Below are 23,268 nucleotides of genomic sequence, written 5' to 3'. Positions count from 1 at the left end.
ACCTGTAAGGATGCTAGTTGATCTCAATTAGGCCACAGATTGACAAAACCACACAAATCATAATATAGTCCACATAAGGATCAGAAATGTTGGGAAAAAACATATGCTATAAAAAAAATGCTAACTGCCCCAAAATGTATTACATTTGGGATTATACACATCATCTACTAAACAAGATTTGTCCCCAGATCTTTTTGTGCTTAAAATGTCAAACCTCTGATGCACACAAACAACAAGTCCCAAAAAAGCTGTCTTACGTAAAGATGTTGTTCAGAGAGCTGCAGAGAGTTATGGGACGAAGCTTTAAATAAGGTCTGGGTTGATGTGAATAAGGCTTTTTATCTCAAAGGAACAGCTGGGACCACATACACATCTCCACTGGACAAGCAGACGACAGATATTATCCACAGACCAATGTGTTCTGTGTCTCTCTCGGTCTCACTCACATAAACACACAGACAGAAAAATTGCAAAGTAACACAAACCTGAAAGATGCAGAAGTGACAAGCTGCATACCAAACCCTAAAGAAAACTCATCACAAATCTCTTTCTTAAATCATATTCATAACTGTGTCTGTGTGGTCTCTGTTGCAAACACAAAACAATGCAACATGAATAATGCAAAACAAACACAAAGCACATGTAGGAAATGCAGGCTTGAATCAGATGCCGTGTAAACACAGCTTACAGTCAAGAAGACCATGATAAAAGAACAAAACGATAGTCTTTAAGGAACTCATCCGCGTAACCTCCAAAATACTAACTAATCATGGGCAGATCTCAGAGGAACACAAGCATCTACAGCCAGATTCCCCGATCATTTTAGTGGAGGATCCTCCTCGCTTACAAAATCAATCACTCAGCTATAGAGGACATTTTCATACACATAATCAGAGCTTTTCTGTTAAACCGTCAGGTGCTGTTACAAGCCAACTGTTTTCACAGACAAATCTTTTAACAGAACACAATTGAGACAGAGCCCCTGTCATATTCCCTGAAGATCACATATGCAGGTGAGACCCTTACAGAGTCATTTATCAGCAGTGCTGCGGTCCACCAGTGTGCCAAACCGAAACCAGGCTCTTCTCTACTCACATGCATGTGCATCTGGGCCTGCCGACCATTCATCACCACAACGACAACCCATTAAACACAACAAATCACCCTCCTCCAGGGGGGACGACAGAGCTACCACAGGTCAGGCTGATTAAAATGGTTTGACGTGCTGGTCCTGTAAAGACACCCTTAACAACACAATATATGGGTAAAGAAACTAGTAAACACCAGAAGTATTGCACAGCTGGTCATAGTAACATTTCTATAGTATTTTACAGGCATATCACTAGGGATGGGTATCGTTAAGGTTTTAACAATATTACTACTCTTACCGATACTGCTTATCGATTCGGTACTTTAATGGTATTCTTATCGGTACTTTTTGTTTTATATATACAGTGCCATGCGAATGTATTCATACCCTTTCATTTTTTTTCACATTTTGTTTTGTTGCTGCCTTATGTTAAACTGCTTTAAATTCGTTTTTTTCCACAACAATCTACACTCCATACACCATAATTGTCAAGGGGAAAAAAAAAACGTTTTTAGCATCTTTGCAAATTTATTAAAAATAAAATGATTCCATTGCATAAGTATTCGTATATCCCATATCTGGGACAGTTGAAATTTAGCTCAGGAGCATTCATTTTGGAATATATATATATATATAAATAATTGACAAATTAAGAGCTGAATCAACATTGATTTATATTCTGAAATGTAAAATAAATATTTTATGAAATTAATATAAAACATCAATCTGTAAATGCACCAGTGTGCAGGCATTTTTAGCGTTTTATACATAAGATAAGATACAGTAAGAACATGAACAAAGAAACAAAGTAAAACAAACTGACAAATACAATAAAACAAATATACAAATTAAATGAAATAAACAGTGCTTTAATTCTTCCATGAAGTTCTACTAACATTACTGTTCAGGTAAGTAATAGCCTACAAAAGAAGGCTAAAAGAAATCAAATGTAAATGAACACTGCATAATTTTCAGTGTATGTATTGATAGATTAATGCTTATTAAAGCTATAACGTTATTCAGATTAAGAGCTGTGAGTGATTTTCTCTTTGCATTTTGATTGCCCAAGCACCAGTTTGTCACTTTGAGACAATATATTGACACACATCGGATTTTCTCCCAACTGTTCTCCTCCACTTAAGACATAAACTGTGTTTAAGTAAATACTCTCCAAGCCGGACAAATTTGACATTTTGTGTGTATTTGATCGTTTGAACATGCGCCCGAAGCTCAAAGTGTAATTTGTTTGTCCGTTTTGGAGCGTGAAGCGCGCACACATTTCAGCCTGAGAAACAGCGTCTCTAGTGCGGATTGTGCTTTCAACGTTTTATCATCAAACATATCCCGCAATTAGCAACAGTAAAGACGCCATTTTACAACAATCACCGACTGAGCTGATTCTGACGTTAAGTTTGGGTTTTAGGGAGGAACGAATGCGCTGTGAAGGGAAAGAAGTTGCGCAAGACGAAACGCAGCTAGCTTTTAATAGCTTTACCTCATGTCTTCATTTGTAGAATCCTTAGAAGCCAAAATCGAAATAAAAAAAATAAAGTTAGCTTAATAAAACCGCCACAGGCCTAAAGTGTAAGCAGATGTTTGAATGTTTAGTTCTCTCTTCTATCATAATTAAACGGGGCTTTCATGTTGCGCGTGCTGAAGCTCCTCCGCGTGGGCGCGATCTCGCTTCTGAATTGCGAATAGCAAAACTGCATCATAGACAAATGTTTGAAAAACAGCTGGCTACTCTGGTGAGATAGAATTTGCAAGATAATGTATATATAGCAATAATAAACGTATGTGTGTTTTCTTAATTTCTCCAGTACCGATAGCAGGACCGTTAACGTCAGAGCTTATCGATAATAATTTAGCCCCGGGACCGATTACATACCGGGTTTCGGTACCCATCCCTACATATCACTGCATTTGGATAATTAATCTATTTTTTTTTGCTACTAGAAGAAAAAAAATCAAATTTTTGGTTCTAAAACCGTATTTTTGTCCAAAATAGAGGCAGCGTCATATGCAAATATCATCACATCCTCTTTAAAGACATTTTTATTCTTAGGTTTAACTCTTCCTGTAAGACTCTGTTCCGTGTTTTGTGTGTGTTTTCCTTCCCCCACGTGCTCCATGTTTATTTTATGCCCATATTTGGTTTTCCCGTTCCTATTATGTTTATTGATCCCAGGTGTTCCTCGTCATGTGTATTTAAAGTGGTTCCTTTTCTTAGTTCCTCATGTTGTCTTAAATGTCTATTCTTCATGCTGCGTGTGTGTCTCCTGAATCCCCTGTGTTTTCTCCAGTTTGGATAGAATGAAGACTGTGATTACTGCAACTCCTTCGTCTCCGTGCACCCTCGTTCCTCCACAGCAGCATAACCGTGACACTTCCTAAAGGTGTAAATTTTCATTTGTCCATTTGGTTGTGTTTTGTATATTGTCTAGTCTTTTATTTTGTTTTAATTCTGTTGTTTTGTCCTGTACTACACTTTGGTTTCAACCTCTGTTGTTTTTAAATGTCCTTTATAAATCAAACTAAATATAAAAAAGGCATTAATACTGATAATCTGAGGCTACTAAAGCTACTAAAAGTACTAACTACAATTAGCAATAAAAGAATGCAGAAACACCTATCCAGTCTAGCAACTTGTGAAAAATACGTCTCAGCGCAAAATGGTGCCGACATACAGTACAAGACAGAGCAGGTTACCTCTGGTATGACAAGTCTCAGCTTTCAAATTCTGTCATTTTTTAAAGAAATTTAAACAATAAATACCTTTTTTTTTGGCTCTTTAATGTGTCGTGACAGATTGCTGTAGTGCCTCAGTTCAAGCAGCACATGAACTGATCATCTCTTTCTCTTTACTAGTTAAAGCATGAAATAAACATGAATGAATATCAGATAGAATATCAGTTTCAACAGTAGAAAGACGTCAATTGAAACGCACTATTTTTCAAGTTAAGGTCCACCAACGTTAATCTGCTCTCCTGTCTAGTTTGTTTGTTAAATAAAAATGGCGGATTCAGCGTTATTGGTCAGTCAAAAATACCTTACACTAGGGTTGTAACGATATACCGGTATGGCGGTTTATCATGGTTTGAACGTACACGGTTATCATACCGTAAATATTTGCATAGCTACTTTTTTTTTTTTAATTAATGAAAAAAAATCTCACCTGCGCATATGCAACTTATTTTCGCTCGGCTGCTTCATTCTGCATTCACTTGGCTGCTTACACGCACGTGCAGCGGAGAAAATGACAGAGACAGAGATTATATCTAATATCCATCCCCGCCGAAAAAAAAAGTTAAAATCTGCAGTATGGGAATACTTTGGATATTTAAAAAAAAAAAAATGAACACAGGGTTGTCTTTGAGGACGGATCCAATTTGCAAAAAATGTGGACGTAATCACGCAAAGTGGCTGCAAAAGCAGGCAATACATCCAACATCTTCGCTCATATTCGCGGACACCATCCCTCTGTGCACATGAAGGTGTGTCACATTAATAACAAGTTATAAGTTAAGGCCGTATGATTTCCATGAAGCAGAGGGAATCCCGGTTCAGTCGTGAACATGGAATTTACAGTATAACGAAGATGTCATGTAAAACCCGCAATCTGATGGATGGATAAATCAAAAGTAGATATGATATGTGTCTGTGAATATTTATGTATGATATGTGTCTGTGAATATTTAAAGAGACAGCTATATAAATAATCTGCTTGTTTCTGCATGTCTCTGAGTGGCGCCGTTTTATCTACTGCATAGTGAAGTACGCATACATAAATGGTGTTTTCAGTGTAAGTTACATAAACATGAGCATCAGCAGAGCTGCTCTGAGAGAAAACTTAAACATTTCCTAGTTTTATTTGAGAAAAACCACTGTCAAATACACTCTGAAACTCAAAGGTCCGCTACAACCCATCAAAATAAAAGTTTGATTTAATTTGAAATTATGACAGAAATATATTAGCATTGTACAATGTACTTCAAAGTTATAACAACAACAATAATTATATTCTTTATAATAAAATTATTTAAACATTGTTTTCAAGGAATATCATGTGTGTCCATGTTTTAACTTTGCCAAAAATAAAAGTTGTAAATTTTCATTTGATAACATTTTAAAACATGAATTAAAATGTTAAAGTGTGATATAGATATACATAAGGTATACAGCTTTATTTTTGTATTGTTTTTTTAATTCTTTTTTTTTCAGGAGGGAGACTTTAATACTTTCATTAAAATGGTTTCAAGTTTCACTCAAATAACTTGTTCTTGTTCTTTTAAGAGTCATTGTTACTGATAAGAATTATTGTTTAATATATACCGTGATAACCGCGAAACTGTGATATTTTCTGAGACGATTATCATACGGTGAAAATCTTATACCGTTACAACCCTACCTTACACACATGCACAGTGTCGTAATTAGAGCCCGACCAATATATCGTTTTGCCGATATTATCGGCCGATATGAGCCTGTTGCCGATATATCGGTATCGGCGAATATGCCGCCGATATGAACATTTTTTTACAGAACATATAACGCAGATAAAATGCTTGAAATGGTGTAATTACTTTGTTTTTGCTCCATTGTTTGCTACTGGCAACCTGGATGAAACGCTTTTGAAGCTTAAGTCTATGGAAAACCATTGAAACTTTGAACAGTCATATCTCCGTAACGGCACGGTGAATCCGCACCAAATTCGGGGGATCCTTTCAGCTCAAGGAACCCTCTTGAACGCGAATCAAGTGTACGTCTAGAGGCCCGCTTTTGAATAAGACCACCCCCGCGTCGATAGCCCCCGGGGTTCGGGAGTTACGGTGGTTAAATTCGCGGTCCGGCGCCGACAGATCAAACAATCCCGGGGGGCTACTGACGCGCGGGGGGTGGCGTTCGAGAGGGCTCCTCGAGCTGAAGGGATCCCCCGAATTTGGTGGATATCCAGCAGCGCGTTCGCGAGATAGTGACACCAGCCAACACTTTGACTTGAACAGTCATATCTCCGTAACGGCGCGGTGAATCCGCACCAAATTCGGGGGATCCTTTCAGCTCAAGGAACCCTCTTGAACGCAAATCAAGTGTACGTCTAGAGGCCCGCTTTTGAATAAGACCACCCCCGCGTCGATAGCCCCCGGGGTTCGGGAGTTACGGTGGTTAAATTCGTGGTCCGGCGCCGACAGATCAAACAATCCCGGGGGGCTACTGACGCGCGGGGGGTGGCGTTCGAGAGGGCTCCTCGAGCTGAAGGGATCCCCCGAATTTGGTGGATATCCAGCAGCGCGTTCGCGAGATAGTGACACCAGCCAACACTTTGACTTCAGTAAGGACTTGTTCAGGCAGCAGCATTCAAGCGTCGTCTTATTCGACCGTAAGTGCCCCGCGAAGTGGACTTCACATGAAATTCTGCCATGATTCCAGTTTCAAGGGAACGTACACATTACATTCAAAGGGCATTAAAGTGCGCGAAACGTGAATTTATATTGTATTTATTTACAAAGGTATATTATGTCACACTTCACACTCTAGTAAGTTTCGTCTGTGTGTGAAAACAGTAGCGCAAATCCGTGAATGAATGTTCCGAAGTTAAATAAACTTTAACGAAATAAAGTTGAATGGAATTGAATTGAATTAAAGTTGAATAAACTTCAACTTTACTGTTCAGTGCACTGATGTCAGACTCATTTTGGATAATAAAGTTTATTGTTAAATGCCCTGCCTCCATTACATATATCTGTCACGTCATTATAAGTGTTTGATCACCACAATTGTGTGATCATTGCAAAAAAATTTCTTTATGTACAGATATTCTGTTTATGTATATACTGTATTCTATATATAGTGCCAGTCAAATGTGTGGACACACGAATGGGAAAGTGTCCAAACTTTTGACTGGTACTGTACTATAATATACACAAAGAATATTGGCCGATATATGGCCTTTTTTTTTACTCCCTAATATCGGTATCGGCCCCAAACAAAACCATATCGGTCGGGCTCTAGTCATAATACGTACAATTACACATGTTTTACATCTTATGAATGTGTCTATGTCTATCTTTGTCTTTCTTATGAACTGGTCAGCTGAGAAGACTATATTTACTACCTATTTGCAAAATCTAATTCTTCTGACATAAATGTCAGCCTTCTTTTTCAGATATGTCATTAAAGCTAAAACTACAATTATACTCACGATAGCTCCAGTGACATTATTGTGGTGGTTTTCTTGCGGCTATGAACACGGTGACTGGGCATGCTCAAAAAATACATGTAATGCACATATAAATTAATATGTGAATCAGATTGTAAAGTTTAGAGTTTATAAAAACTGAACTTTTAGAATCTGAAACTGGACTGAATTCAGTTCCAGTTGATGAAAATTACTGCATGATAACAAACCAACTGTTATCACAACTGAACAAAAACAGCATTTCTAATCAATCAATGAGGTTAATTTGGTTTAAGATGCTACTTAAGAAGGCAGCTACCTATTTAGACAGTAGACAACAAGGTAGCCAGGTTTTGAAACTAAACTAATAAGGGCCCAAAGGGACTAAGCATTCAGAAATCAGCCTCCAGAGCTTCAACACACTGTGGATAAACACATTTCCTCTTTAACTGCAATGCTCACCATCCTAGGGCCATTAAAACCTCTCATCTAAGCTAGATAATTCGCCTAGTGCTAATTTGCTTCAGGCGGTGCATTACACAATTAGACCAATGAAGATTTATCACAAAGTGCATTCTGGAAATGAAGCACTTCTCTGTTGGCAATGTCAGAGCATCTCGTGCAAACATGCACCGCATCCCCTCTCGCTCTCACTCAAGAGCTTCTCTCCTGGCAAAAAGAACAGCGCTCCAACGTGGATACAAGTGAGTGCAAAAACACTTCAGTGTTCACAGTGTCAAGCACGGTCTATTTTCAGTGCTGGCTGCCTGTGTCCTTGAGTAACTGTTCTTTTAAGCAGAGCAACGCTCAACTCTGCTGTCAGCCCTGTTACTTCAAGCCATTATAAAACTGAACCAGGTCTTCTGGGAGACACGTCAAAGCGAGTGTGCTCCTTTTCCACCCAACCTGAAAAACAAAGACCTACATAGCCCTACCATGCAAAAATTATTTATTTATTCCCCCCCCCCCCCTCCATGTAATGCGCACTACCTTGCTGCTTTGTGCAGTCTGTGCTGAGCCAGAGCACTGGGGTAGTTTTACATGGAAATCAGCAGAAATGTAGATGGGAAAACCTGATTAACACAATGGAGACTGGTGTCTCCGTAACCTTAGAAAACTCCCCTCTTGCTGATTCATCACACTGTTTTACAGAGGGCATTTCTGTAACAAAAATTATGTAAAAAATGGATGAATAATTCAAGGGGACGACCAAAGGATGTCCACAGTCACAGCTGTCAACGCCGAAGGCTATACTACTCTAGTGAGAAAGGAAATAGCCTAGGGAGAAACAGCATGGAAAACTGTACAAATTGGAAAATAGTCAAATTATGTGGTTCTTAGGACTTAACTAAAATATCTTTATCTTCATTAAATGTATTTACTTGCCCGAAGAAGGTTAATCATCTAATAACGCTGGCCAAAATATTTAATATTCCCAATATATTTGCAAAGATTTAGCTGGTGATATAAATTTAAGCAACACTGTCAATTTCATTATGATTTTAATGCACTTTTAATTGGCTATTAAGTTTCCTAATGAGCGTGCCATTAGTATAATTTAACAATTAGTCTAATTAGCATCTCTGATTTATACTTGAGTAGAAAAACACCATTCATATTGTTAAGCTTGATTAATTTCCATGAATCACTTCAAAATGTCAAGTGTTCATTTAAAACTCTAATTTAATTATTAAATTGTGCCATCACTAAAATTACACATGTGGCAGTTTTTATGCATTCAAATGTTTTAAATAAAAACATTCACAGGCAAATATTCCCTTTTTTAATCTATTGTTAGAATGGTGCATCAAAAATTCTTTATTTAGTGAGACCTTTTAACAGCTTAAAGTAAATTCATAAACATCAATACTTATTTAATATTATAAATATTTATGTACGCATGTGTGTTATAACTATATTAACTAGTCCTAACCTATAGGACAGTGTATTAAAATATGTAGTTAGCACATAATTAGTCATGGTGAGGTTCTCTGTGGTTTGACTGCAGTATTGCCATTTCATACTAAGAAAAGTTTTGTATTATATACCTTACTGTCAAAGCCTCTTAATGATCATCAACCACATGCAGATCCATGTATAGACCATCTGCAGCTCAGCACAGAGCGGGGAAGAGAGATGTACTGCAAAAGATGCTGCTCTAGTGGGAAATGTCTGTTTATAATGGCTCTATAGAAGACAACAGGATCCATTATCATCTCTCTTATGAAAAAACACTCCATAAGGTGCTTCCTGCAGCAGACTTCACCACTCAGCGGGACGGCCATGGAGCTCACTGAAATATAAGACAAAAATGACATATTCCAGCCCTGATGAAGAGCTTAAAGTATTCTGTTGCTGACAAGAATCTACAAGACATGCAATCCTGCAATTTTGTTAAATTACTTTTCAAATACTTTCGACAATTACAATTTTCTAGTTACTTTAGATTTTTCTAAGGTATTTTGGTGTAACATTTGACTAAACAGCTTTTTTGTCTTTTGTCTTTCGCCAACCAGCTTTAAAAAAAGTAGAATTTAAAATAGCTAATGGCTATGTAATGTAAAAAAATTTAATAATTTCAATGATTTAAAAAACTGGGAGGTTTAATCTCCAGAAACTCAAACTTCTTAATTCCTTTCTTTTTTTATTAATAAAACACTCCAGCGGTCTAATAGTGTGCAGGAGCTTAAAAAGGCCACTAAATTGTAACGCAGCAGCACTAATTTAAATTTCATAAAAGGACCTGAATAATATGCTTTCCATGTGTGACTGCTGGTGACGAGCTTAGAAAAGAACCACAGCGTTCAGATTGATATCAATAAATGGCCTTTTCTTTGGGAGTCCCACACATCCGTGGCTGGAACCACAAACCCGGTCTAAAGTTTCTGCCTCCTGGGAGGGAACTGCACAGGCCGGGCCACGGCACATGAAACGGATCTGTAGCCCCCTGAATCTCTGAGACCACAGCTGACACCCCGACCACAAAAAGGCCTTATCATGTGGGAGAGATAGACAGAACCCAAGGCAAACAATCCCCAACATCAACTCTAAAAACAGACACAACCGGCGGCAAAGGCAACCGCATTAAAAAAAAAAAAAGAGGGAAGACGTTCTGGTGACTTCAATGCGATGATACAGCACTGTATGAGTTACATAAATAAAGGACAGGGCGAGACCACAGCTGACACCCCGACCACAAAAAGGCCTTATCATGTGGGAGAGATAGACAGAACCCAAGGCAAACAATCCCCAACATCAACTCTAAAAACAGACACAACCGGCGGCAAAGGCAACCGCATTAAAAAAAAAAAAAAGAGGGAAGACGTTCTGGTGACTTCAATGCGATGATACAGCACTGTATGAGTTACATAAATAAAGGACAGGGCTGTGCCTATAATCAATCAGGCTTAACGCACACAAAGACGGGGGAAAGCCGTTCCCTGACATTTCATGCCTGACCACTGCCTTCGAAAAGCTCGCCACCCCCAGCGATTCAGCGCCAGTGGCCCTAGACATCTTTTCAAGAAAGGTCTGCTGAAAGCATGGCCTTTGGCTATTGATTAGGCCGGGCTGGAACCCACCACCTACCCCCTTGACCTTTAAAGTTCAAAAGGTCAATGCAGGAGAAAAGAGGAAGGGGGTTGGGAAGAGATAACTGTGGCAGTAGATGAATTTCCATTCGATCAAGGAACTGCCACATGGGACAACTCACAGCCTAAATCTAAGCAAATCAGAAACTAAAAAGAAAACTACAAATCTTCATTGAAATATGTGAAACTTTGCGGGAAAGTATTAAAAATACAGAAATCCTTGTTCACAAAATGGACAAAATTGTTCATATTGAATGTAATATGATTTTTATTCAAATTATTATTAAGAATGACAATGACAACAAATTTAAAAAATAAATTAACTAAACTAATGTATTATTTAAAATTGTAACATTTCTATGCGTCATGCTAATATTTGCTGTGCTATCTTTAATTTATGCTGATACAAATATCACTATTACAGCAGTAAGTGCTCATTTGCATAAAATTATGTTCAGCTTAACATATTCACATCATCAACAGTCTCTCATGTCACCACAAACTGCCAGCTGTCATTACAGAATTGCAAACTGTTAAGGATGAACACCTTGTAAACCATAACTCACATTTTTGTCCACATTGATTTCAATAGTTCCAACTTCGGATGTCCTACAACTTCAATATCAGACCAGTCTCCTGCCAAGTTTTTACTAACCCTCCAAAAACCCAGAACTGTTTTGTATTTTGCGGTTCTATAGACTTTTCCTTCACTAAACTTGACTATTATTTCTTGAGCATCTATCTGATGACGGCAAACATGGCCTGACTTGTCAGCATGATAAAAGCTGCTTGTTTGCGGTAGCTGCCAAACTTTTGATTGTTTGGGATTGCATTAGTTTAAGTAGGATGAAGACAAAGACACGCTTGGGCTGAGCACCAGCAGCAGTTCTACTGTAAGAATGGCCAAGTCAGTGGACCTTATCCCATCATACACACCCAGAGAGACATTATGGCCCATGCAGAGAAGCGCAACTTGGTTATACAATATGCATAAAAGTTCATATTTTTCATATTTTATTGTTTAGAGTTCACCTGACCCCAATCGGCTTTGATGCTTACATAAGGAGAGTTCTTGCATTTAAAAGAAAGCTAGATGGAGCACAGTGGAAAGAAACACTATAGGGGTCTAACTTAAAAAAAGTTTGACTATTTTTCACTTGACATGCCTTGAAAGTACAACACTTGTAGAGGAACAATCAAAAAAATTATGCACGATGCAAATGTGGGAGCCAAAGCCATCTGTCAGAATGAATGCAATGGCAGTGATACTTAAAAGAGGATACATTTTTTTATGAGTGCAAGCTGTATAACAGCTAAACCACAGCATACGAATTAAAACGGTCACAAAAAATATATTTTGGGGGAAAAAAACCCTTACTAATCAATTAGTTGTTAGATCACAAGCTAATTAATTCAGTGGTTTTCAAACTGAACATTTCAAATGAACATTATTGTGAAAGTTCTATGAATATACAACCACATTTCTTTAGTTAAAAATAGCAATTATACATTTTGTATAATAAAACTAAGCCTAGTATGTTTTTCTTATAGCTGCCCTTATATTTTATTACAAAGCGGATCCTTTGTAAGGGAATAGTCATATTTAGGCATCATTTGCATTAAAACATTTGAAAACCCCTGGCATTTAGGCTATGTTCACCAGTGTGACTTATTTATATACAGCACTTCTACAAATATGCATAATGTAAAATTGCCATGCTTTATAAAATCTGTAAAGAGGCAACCAAGATAGTGTGTCTAGTAGCGTGCAACCAACAACAACCCGAGGGAGGCCAAGTTGCTTTATTGGGAGGCCTTGGGGAGGGAATGCAGGTGCTACGAGGAGACATCTTGGGTTGCTTTGAGAACAGACAATACACAATGACAGAGTCATCGGCGTAGTTGCTAAGGGAACACATACACAACCATCAGGGTCTTTTGATCTGTTGGGAGAGAGCGAGCGAGCGAGCGATTGAGAGAGAGATGCATCACATATTCATCTCAGGAAAGTACAGAGAGTAGTGGGCTAAAATAAAAGTACTTAACCTTATTAATCTGATAAAAGAAACCATGACAAACTAAAGCATGCCAAAGAAATGCACTGTCATGGCGTTAATCTTTATTTGTTTGCTGCTTATCTTAATAGCCAATAATTGCCTCTCTGAAGCAAATCAGAGCTGATTGCATATTTCAAATTAGCATACATAACAAGTGCATCATGTTGATGCAGCTAATAAGAAAAATAAAATCAATGCCATTAACAATTAGGCTAATATGAAGCCTCCTATCACTGTATATAAATAGGGATGATGATGATAAAGAGGTTTTGCTTCGGGAATCGGCTGAGATCAATACCGGTCAATGGATGAGTGTTGAACACACTTCTGAGATCAGTAGAAATAAAAAGCCAAATCATTGTGATGTTTAAACCTATGGAGGAAACGAAAATAGCCTGAAGTTCTTCTAGGATGTTTACAGTCACCGTTTTGAAGAGCCATTCCTCTAAAACAAATTTCTCAGCTGCAAGAGTGCAAGTTAGGTGCAGAAAGAATATTAGAAGAGATTAAAACAATTAGGTAAAACCAGAGCCGAACGGTAACGTGAGACCATCTGTGACTCAGGAAGAAATCTCTCACCTCCTGACAAAACTGCACTCATTGAAGGCTGAGGCCCCGTTTACACTAGTGCGTTTTCATTTTAAAACGCATAACTTTTGCTACGGTTACGCCTATCGTTTACACTACTCTGGCGTTTTTGACCCTCGAAAATAGAGACATTTGAAAATGCTGCAGACCCCGTTTTAGTTTGAAAACTGCATTTCAGTGTAAATGGACCAAAACGGAGACTTTTGAAAAGTTGGCGTGGCTGCCAACATTCGCTCTGCGTATTCTTGCGTATTCATCATGCTCATTGTTGTACCCATAGATATGTATACGTAGATGGCCCATTCGACCGTTCCAAGCACACAGACGCATCCGCCATCTAAATAATAGGGAATCTACCAATACATATCTATGGTTGTGTAGTGTAGACGGAGATCATTTCTGAAACGCAGTGAAAACGCCAGTGTACGCCGTTTTCATTTTAAAATGCCATTCATTGTAAACAGGGCCTGAGAGGCTTGGGTATCACCGGTTCTTGTCTTTGTACACTGGTGAGTCTTAACAGTTCTAACCAATGCCTTTTGGGAAAGGGCGCTCTGGCAACCCATGATGGGCCCCAAGGGAAGGGTTTGCCTGCTCTTTCTTCATGGCATGGTTTGTACTTGCTCAGGACTTTTTCAGATCTGAGGCCTAAATGGCTCAAATCTTCAAAAATTGCATGAGCTACATGCCAAAACATGTTTGAACATGAGCATTACAGGCCACATAGATGAAAAACCCTCATACACGGATAACCGTAATTCTTTTTCTTACATAATTGCATTAAAATTGGTTTGTAACAATGGTTTTATATACATTTTATTTGTGCATTCTTAAAGTCACAATGACGTGGAATTAGCAACAGATCTACCATATTATGCCATCTAGTCTAGAGTCAAAAATGATTATATAAAACAAATGTCGGGCGGGGACTTGGATCTATACATTGGTTATTGATTGGATTGTTGCAGATTGGCTAAAACTGAGCTTACAGTTAATTGTAAGGAAGGGGGTTTTAAGCACACTAAATGATTGGAGAAATCCAGCTCATGTCACCAGAGAAAAATCTGCTGGAAGATCGAGTTATGACATTTTGATTACGAATTACAAACATTACTTTAAAAATAAAGGAAAGGTCACATTAGCTATATCTCATTGAAATTCTGCTGGCAAAAAAGTCCAATAGCATAGCAATGTATGAAGCACAGCTCAGACAAAAGTCACTTTCAAACCAATCAGATTTCTGTTGGCCTGTGTGGCGAATTTGCATGACCAATAAACATAAGCGAAATCTGCGTGGGTAACTTTTACGACCGTAAGCGTAACTTCAAAATGTGAGGATTCCTACTGAAATGACTGGATTTTGTCTGTGAAATTTAAGGAATTTAACTTAAAAAATGTCCAAAATAAAAGGCTCATTTGAAAAACATAAAATTGGTGCAATAACAATACTGTGCAATAGTCACACAAGGGATCAGACAACCTAACTCATAAAGACTACCTTACCATTCCTTGACTTGCGGTGGTATTGTTAGGGTTCGGGATGGTGGAGTCAGGGTGTGACGTGTGGGTGGAGAGAAGCAGATTTTATTGGGTGGAGTGAAAAGCCCAGCATGCGTGGAAAGACTAGGCAGGAGACAGGCTTAGTCTATCAAACAAGAGAGAGGGAGAGTAGACACAGATGGTCCCCATCAATAACCCCCACTCTTTCCTCCACCACCAAGGGTGTTCATCCACTATTTGGGCACTAGAATCAAGCACAAAGACTGATGGTCTGGCCGGAGCAGATGGCAGGTATTTGTGGACCTGTGGGGAACGGTGGTACAGGATGCCTCAAGCAGGAAGTGTGAGAATTCTACAGCAAAAGAGACTTCATTAACAATAATGGGCGGTAAATTGTAATGACATAGCTGTCAGGCAGAGGCATTGTTTTAATTACTGATAATAAACTGGTTTAAGTTTATTTTGATTTTGTTTGTAATATAGTTTAGAGCCAGTAAGAAGTCTTTCCTGCATTGCCATTTAGTGCCACTACTGCACTTGCACCACCAAAAATAAAATAAAAAGGGCTTTCCAATTTCCAAATCAATTGTCTAGGGCTTTTTATGTAATAAGCAAAACCTGGAAATAAAATAAAAAATATATATATATTTGTGATTATAGTCTGACCTTTTATGAAATAACTGGACATCCAGGGTAAGGCTAAACTAGACAGAATAAGGTTTGAACTATGAATAATAAGTAGCACTATAAATTACACAAGCCCCAAGACTTTGGTAACACTGAACAAACCGTAGGACAAGTTTAGACAATAACTCATAGTTCATTTATAATTTAGCAAAGTTGGTGTCAGTATAAAAAAGTAAAAGTGACATAACTTAAATCTGATGAGCAACTGATGATGAATAAATGAATGAATCAATCTATCAAATCAATCAATCAATCAACAAGGTAAAGTGTATATCTTAGATTATGTAACTGATTACCATCTCTTTTAATTTCTTTCAATTCTTTCACTAGTTCATATTAAATAGTTGGTGTTGCCATTCATTTTTAAAAGTACAAAAATATTCCAAATATAGATTGTCAATTCAAATCACAAAATAATGAGCAAGTTCTGTTTTGAATATATATTTAGATATAAACTACCCAAATATGTAAAATCTCTGTAGCCATTACTAAATCAAACCAAAGTTTTACATAAAAAATATATATATAGACCCTCATTCAGAAGTGCATGGCAGGGCATTTGTGTATCATTTAAGAGCTTCATTAGAGGTTATAACATTTATGTGGGGAAATATGCACCCATGGCAGGTTGAGTACAGCGTCCATGTCAGGAGCCAGCAGGGGCAGGCCAGTGAGTCGTGACCCGGTGCCATGAAAGAAACGCCAACTGTGCGACATCAAACAGACAATCTGGCCAAAGAAAACAACACTAGTGTGCTTTGCCAGCAGGCCAAGAGACCAAATTATGAGTTTACACGTCTCTGCACTTGCTATGAAGTAATGCACCCATGTGTCACAAAGTACAAATAAAAAGCTATACTTTTTAAAGCAGAATTCATACATTTTCAATAGGGATGGACTGAAAAGTCACATAATGTGTCTGAAATATAAATTTAACAGATGCATTAATGCACATTAAGAGTAACATGATAATTCTAGACTGATTTAACTAGACTTGATTCAGCTTTCACATCAATACTGCATCTTTGTGCCTTTCCATATTTTGTTATGTTCATCTTACATCATTCTCTCTATGCAGTCAGTGCCGCATGGAGCGCAGGGTGATGGATATGGCAGGTTTGTGTGTTGATAAGACTGACTGTCAGGTTCTCCTGCGGCTTTCTGTGCAACAACCACTGGGATTCTCACACCTTTCAGTCCTAGCTGCATGGCTGACCTAACCTGATAACTCTAAAATAAGCTTCATATGACTCATGATGGTGCTAAAGCAAACAATATGAGTCACAGTTATGACGGATTAAACATTGCCAAGTTTATAGATCAGAAGAACAGAAACAACACTAATGAACAAGTTTTGTGTGTATATATATATGTGTGTGTATATACACATACATATACAGTGGGTACGGAAAGTATTCAGACCCCCTTAAATTGTTCACTCTTTGTTATATTGCATATTTTGACCCATTTTGCATTACAAATTTTTGAGAAAAAAATTATATTTTGACCTTTTTATGAAAAGGTGTTCGTGTATGTGTGGGTCAAAAAATTTCTTGATATTTGTGAATCAAAAATAATGAAATAATGAACAAGTTTTGTGTGTATATATATATGTGTGTGTATATACACATACATATACAGTGGGTACGGAAAGTATTCAGACCCCCTTAAATTGTTCACTCTTTGTTATATTGCAGCCATTTGCTATATTTTCTGTGAGCACTTGACTGAATTCTGTCAAATCAATTCAAAATTGCAAGAGTCTAAATGCTAGATAAATAAAGATCAGGCAGGTTAAAAGTCAAATTAATTTATTTTAATAACTTGCACTGAGCTAAAAGCAAAAAACACCTTCAAGTGAGAAAAATTAAATGTTAACAATATTAAATATCTGTCTATGTAACCCAGCTAGGTTATAAACAAAAAAAAAACACTTCTTACTACTTTTTGCACTGTTATTTCCACTGAAACATCATGACTTAATAAATTAATATTTTACAGTAAACATGGAGGGCATTAACGCACAGCAGCATATGGTAAACCATGAACACACAGTAGCATCTTATATTTCACATGTATAATTGAGTAAATGATGACTGAAATGATGAATTGTCATTTTTGGGTGAACTGTCTCTTTAAGGTTTTCCAAACTAATCCTAGGTGATTTTGAAAAAGGCATCTTCCAACACTTCTGTGAATTTGTCCTTCATCTGCTGACGAAAGCCACTGTACCACTCCAGCACTCTCATCCTCCTCTCTGTTTTTTCCTTCTGGCTCATCTCTCTCTCCCTCTCCAGGATGGCAGGCAGCTCCCTCCAGTCCTTGAGGAAGATGAAGGGTGCTCCTGCATCTTTAAGTAGTCGGAGCGGGGACCGGTTACCAACTGCACAGGCCCCTGGAGTCAGGACGTCCTCCACCACGGGCACAGAGCCATAGGCACAGGCTTCATAGATGCGGTAGCACTCTGTGTTCACTCCCACCGGACAAAGAGTGAGGTCAGTTTGTGCTAATGCCATCTGGTACTGTCTGGAGGTGTCTGCCGTCTCTTGAGGAAGCCACCTGATGACAAAACGGCAATAGTTTATTTTTTTTTTTAAAAACACTTGCTGCAGTCCAGCAATGTATGAGATATTATTTGTGAAGGATTTATGGGTAAAACAGAAACATGAGAATGTGTACTGGCTAAGTAAACAATTATACATACTAACTGATCATCATAACTTACACTACCATTCAAAATGTTACTTTTGGAGGGGGGGTCTCATGCTCATCAAGGCTGCATTTATTTGTTCAAAATACAGTAAAACAGTAATATTGTGAAACGTTACTACTAATTAAAATCATTTTTTCAGCGTCATTACTTTACTCTTCAGTGTCACATGATCCTTCAGAAATCATTCATGGTGCTCAAGAAACACTTTTCAGTATTCTGTGATTAATAAAAAGTTAAAAAGAGCCACATTTAATTGAATGTTGTTGTTTTTGTGTGTGTGTGTGTAAGATTATAAATGTCTTTACTGTCTCTTTTGATCTATTTAATACATCCATGCTGAATAAAAATAGAGATTTAAAAAAAAAAAAAATTACCTGACCCGAGTTTTTTTTTTTTTACATCTTCCTAACAATTGAGTAAGTATTTTAAATATTTAGTATTTAAATTTGCAATTTTGTTGTGAATGCAATCTGTTTCAAATTAGACCGACAAAATAATGGACAGTACTTCCAAAGATACATACTTCTCTCTAACATGCATGAGGCAATCTTTCTCCAATCCGTTCTGCTTTAGGACGCCCATGAGAGTTTCCCTGGAGGAGTTTTTGTACATAGTCCCGAGAAAATTGCAGAGATATGGTCTAGCAGTTTTCACCATCTGACCGCTAAGTGTGACTACAGGGAAATGCCTGTATCTGTAGAGAAAGAAAAAGCACGTTATAAACAATCAAACTAACTGATTTTATCCTAAATTATATAAAAACAATAAAATCGGATGCTAATAAAATATTACAGAAACCTACCTCATAAAATATAAACGTTTTTAAAAATTGAAACTTACGTGGCAACACCCAGTGGCCACTGGAAGATGTCTTTATCATTGACCCAAGGACTGTCGTACACAAGAAAGAGCGGGTCCACAAACCCGCCGTGCCTCTTAAGGTAAGGACTGATCCAGTCGTTATTGCACTGCTCGTTGCCCAGAAGAACCACAGCAACCCGAGATACAGAGCGCATCTGCACCAGACTCTGGACGTGCTGCAGCCACTGGATGGAGTAAGAGATTTTCTGCTGCTCACGGCCATTCAAAACCAACACCACACTGTCTGTGTTGAGAGAAACGTGCCCTTGGACCACTGCTGGCCCTGTGTAAAAACTGAGGACAGATTATAATAAAAGAGATTGCAAAGTTGTGCATTCTGAATTTTTTTGAAAGAAATCCCTATGCTCAGGAAGACTCCAATTATATATAAAAAAGAATGAATTATTAAAAACAAAAATTATATATATATATACACGACACTGGAAATAACCAAATGACAATGTCTTTTTTGATATATATATACACACACACAGTATTATTGTGAGGTATTATTACAATATACAATGTACATTTTTAATGAATTTTCTGCATTTTCTTCTGGATTTTAAAACATCGTTCATTTGTAATAGAAACCTTTTGTAATATTAAAAAAAAGTCTTCACTTCTGATCAATTTAATGCATCCTCGTTGAATAAAATGGTCAGTTACCTGAAATTGATCTTCCCAGACTGAATCTCTCCTTCTCTCCATTGGCTGGATTTGTCTTGTGGGTTGAGAGGCCCTTCTAAAATATGTTTCCACAAATAAAGTCCTAGGAAAAGGTAAACCAGGAACATGATCTCATTTATGCTCTCTACTAATGCAAAAAAACGAAGACACAACAAGCAATGCAATGATCTCTGGAACCAAAAAAAAAAACATATTGCACTTGCCAATGGCCGCTTTGCCCCAGATCTGAACTTGATTTGTTTTTGGCTTGTTCTTAGCTGCATGAGCTCGGTATGATCTGAAGGCATCTCTCCGCTTCTGCAGAACTAAGGAATATGCACGTTCATCCTCTTCCCATGGGTTCCACTCTTCCTCTCCTGCTTTTCCATTATCTGGAAACGTACATTATTAAACAAATCTGTTTACACTCCATCTTCAATTGATATGCTTTTATTGCATTTACACTATATTATATTGTTTATGTTTATTACAACAAACCTATTAGATGATGCAAGTTATGATTAATTGTCTTACCTATTATCACATAGCCCTTTTTTACCACGCGATGAACGCGAGAAATAACCCTCTTGTTGAAAAATACATTATACGCTGCATACAACGAAAACATCGCATAAGCCAAAACAACTATGATCCCTATTTTCCGGCGTAAAAATCTCATGTTTAATTTTCAGGTGACCATCGTGCGGATTCCCGACCAGTGAACACATTTTTGGTTTTGAGTCGGATCTTTTTAATGAATTGGTTCACGTTTAAACGATTCGTTCTCAAGCCCGAGAACCGATTAGTAAGCTGAGAAGAATCGGATCAAAAGAACCGATCCGCCGAAATGAGTCGAACGTCTCGTCACTACTGTTTACATTTTCCCGAGACTGCCTTGTACTGCCTGTTCAAAACTATAACAATTATCAGAAATATTTAAATATTTCAACAAATATATTGAAAATAACATGAGGAGCTAATTAAATAATGTATTGTATTTATCATTTAAATAGCTTTGGGTGAGGAATTATTTTATCATCTCCGTTTTACTTTGCCCTTTCTGTTCAGTAAATACCCAGTCAGCTATGAAGCACCGAGGGAGGAGCTTCCGCAGTACAAGCTCTCTCTTCAAAGGTCGGTGTGACCGTCGGTGTAAGTAGCCTTTTAACCGCACAACAGTGATGTCTCTGCCCGCTCGTTTGGGGGCTTTCTCCCCTTACCTGCGGGCTTGTGGTCCGCTGAAAGCGTTACTTCCCGGAGCAGTGAACACAGAAGGGCTGGTGAAGTCTGCTGTGTGCGGTAGGTGACCACATACCGGGGACATATCATGACAGGCTGTTCACAACTCTTGATTTTCTAGACCAGTATCGGGTGTTAATGCACGACTAGTAATAAATTACTGTAATTTATTTATAATCATGTTATATAAAGCAATAGTGAATTTAACATCGTTAAATTTTATGTTTTGATGTAACCTTGTCCCTTTAAAATTCTTTGGTCAGGTCAAGATTTTTTCTTTTTTTTTAAATTTTATAATATTTATTTGAAAGAATTAAGAGCAGTTATATGTCTATCCTTGTTGTTCAACTGGTTGAGGCTGATAGAGGATTTAGAAAGTAATTAGAAATAAGCAATGCAATCTTTTTAGAGAGTAATTAGTACAGTAATCTAACTACAGTGTTGAAGATGTAATTAGTAGCTAGTAGTAATTACTTTTTTACAGTAACTTACCCATCAGTTCCAGACTAATGTTTGTTGTGCTACAGAAATAGTCTAGAAATTAAAGGTCTGAATAAGATGTCTTTGTATTACTTTATTCAAATATATTATTTACTTGTTCTGATTGTTGTGGTTCCATTGTTGCATACCAGACCTCATTCTAATACAGTAATTAATCCTATAATAAGTCATATTATTGACATATTATATATGTATAGTATATGCGTGACCCTGGACAACAAAAATTGACCCTTATGACTGGTTTGTGTTCCAGGTTCACAAATCATATAAAACTATAAATTAATATCTTTATATAAATTATTTAATTAATTTACAGATGCAATATAATAGGTTATATCCCTTATATATATATATATGCAATTACCATTTTATATCCTTTTTAGGCCATTTTGGAGCACGTCTCACTCACACCGACATCAAAATCCCTGACTTCTCTGACTATCGGCGTGTTGAGGTGTTGGATCCCAAGAAGTCCTCTCAGGAAAGCGGCGATGCTAGACGGGCCTTCTCTTACCTGGTGACCGGATCCACTGCTGTGGTGGGTGTCTATGCTGCCAAAACGGTCGTGACCCAATTCGTGTCCTCAATGAGTGCCTCTGCTGACGTCCTGGCCCTGTCCCAAATCGAGATCAAGTTGTCCGACATCCCAGAGGGGAAAAACATGACCTTCAAGTGGAGAGGCAAGCCTCTGTTTGTTCGTCACAGAACAGAGAAGGAGATCGCAGCCGAGCAGAGCGTAGATCTCTCGGAGCTCCGGGACCCCCAGCATGACAAAGACCGCGTCACCAACCCCATCTGGGTCATCGTCATTGGTGTCTGCACTCATCTCGGCTGTGTCCCAATCGCAAATGCCGGTGATTACGGCGGGTACTACTGCCCCTGCCACGGGTCACATTATGATGCTTCAGGAAGGATCAGAAAAGGACCCGCGCCTCTCAACTTGGAGGTGCCTTATTATGAGTTTCCTGATGAGGATACTGTAATTGTTGGATAAACACTGGACATTTTCTCTGCATGCTTTTAATGTGTCTGGCTAAATCTAACTATTAATAAATATATGTTTTAAAGCAACCAACATCTGTTTTTGAGGCTTTTGACTGGGCATGCAAATCTTGGTTACAAATGAACAAACACGGTTCCATCAGAACGCCAACAACAAAAGTTTCATTAAATATTTTTTAAAAGACATTCAACAATATCATTCATATATATTCTACAATGTCTAATCCAGGGCTGTCCAAACTCGGTCCTGGAGGGCCGGTGTCCTGCAGAGTTTAGCTCCAACTTGCCTCAACACGCCTGACTGGAAGTTTTTATGCCTAGTAAGAGCTTGATTAGCTGGTTCAGGTGTGTTTAATTAGGGTTGGAGCTAAACTCTGCAGGACACCGGCCCTCCAGGACCGAGTTTGGACAGCCCTGGTCTAATTGTTCTGAAAACAAGCTGCACATTATGTCAGGATATTAATGCAAAGAATATACATTGTCAGATTCATAGGGAAGCTTGTTTCTGGCACGGGAAAAAAAGGTAAAAATTGCAACTTTTTATCTCAATTCGGATTTTCACAAGCCACAATCTTTATCACAATTCAGGATATATA

At 37.9% G+C, this 23,268-nt stretch overlaps 3 protein-coding genes across 3 annotated transcripts in view; 1 reads left to right on the top strand and 2 right to left on the bottom strand.

The window, feature by feature from the left end:
• LOC107559806 (SLIT-ROBO Rho GTPase-activating protein 1-like) overlaps nt 1–16,896 on the bottom strand; it is a 124,379-nt gene extending 107,483 nt beyond the window's left edge. The window contains exon 1 of the mRNA XM_016243774.1: nt 16,827–16,896. Within this exon, the coding sequence (XP_016099260.1) occupies nt 16,827–16,896 (70 nt within the window). The remainder of the gene's footprint in view (nt 1–16,826) is intronic.
• Nucleotides 16,897–17,520: 624 nt separating this feature from the next.
• LOC107559810 (transmembrane protein 5-like) lies at nt 17,521–20,665 on the bottom strand. The gene is made up of 6 exons (XM_016243777.1): nt 20,465–20,665; nt 20,155–20,322; nt 19,931–20,033; nt 19,241–19,555; nt 18,924–19,094; nt 17,521–18,246 (listed from the first exon to the last, which is right to left on the bottom strand). Exons 1-6 carry the CDS (start codon nt 20,607–20,609, stop codon nt 17,844–17,846), a joined length of 1,305 nt encoding a protein of 434 aa, XP_016099263.1. The 5' UTR covers nt 20,610–20,665; the 3' UTR covers nt 17,521–17,843.
• A 357-nt stretch (nt 20,666–21,022) lies between these two features.
• LOC107559809 (cytochrome b-c1 complex subunit Rieske, mitochondrial-like) lies at nt 21,023–22,765 on the top strand. Its single transcript, XM_016243776.1, has 2 exons — nt 21,023–21,229; nt 22,054–22,765. Exons 1-2 carry the CDS (start codon nt 21,112–21,114, stop codon nt 22,662–22,664), a joined length of 729 nt encoding a protein of 242 aa, XP_016099262.1. The 5' UTR covers nt 21,023–21,111; the 3' UTR covers nt 22,665–22,765.
• Nucleotides 22,766–23,268: the final 503 nt, after the last annotated feature.

Source organism: Sinocyclocheilus grahami, unplaced genomic scaffold (assembly GCF_001515645.1).
Source record: "Sinocyclocheilus grahami isolate Dianchi unplaced genomic scaffold, SAMN03320097.WGS_v1.1 scaffold700.1, whole genome shotgun sequence".
In the NCBI taxonomy this organism is placed as follows: Eukaryota; Metazoa; Chordata; class Actinopteri; order Cypriniformes; family Cyprinidae; genus Sinocyclocheilus; species Sinocyclocheilus grahami.
Note: the sequence above shows the minus strand (reverse complement) of the source record. Positions and strands in the feature narration are given on the sequence as shown.

Excerpts from the sequence above, each read along its gene's own strand:
- LOC107559809 (XM_016243776.1), top strand. The coding sequence starts at position 21,112 with ATGTCTCTGCCCGCTCGTTTGGGGGCTTTCTCCCCTTACCTGCGGGCT. Across the intron at positions 21,230-22,053 it reads GGTGAAGTCTGCTGTGTGCG|GCCATTTTGGAGCACGTCTC; the intron begins GTAGGTGACCAC and ends TATCCTTTTTAG.
- LOC107559810 (XM_016243777.1), bottom strand. The coding sequence starts at position 20,609 with ATGAGATTTTTACGCCGGAAAATAGGGATCATAGTTGTTTTGGCTTAT. Across the intron at positions 20,323-20,464 it reads AAAGGGCTATGTGATAATAG|ATAATGGAAAAGCAGGAGAG; the intron begins GTAAGACAATTA and ends GTACGTTTCCAG. Across the intron at positions 20,034-20,154 it reads CTGGGGCAAAGCGGCCATTG|GACTTTATTTGTGGAAACAT; the intron begins GCAAGTGCAATA and ends ACCTTTTCCTAG.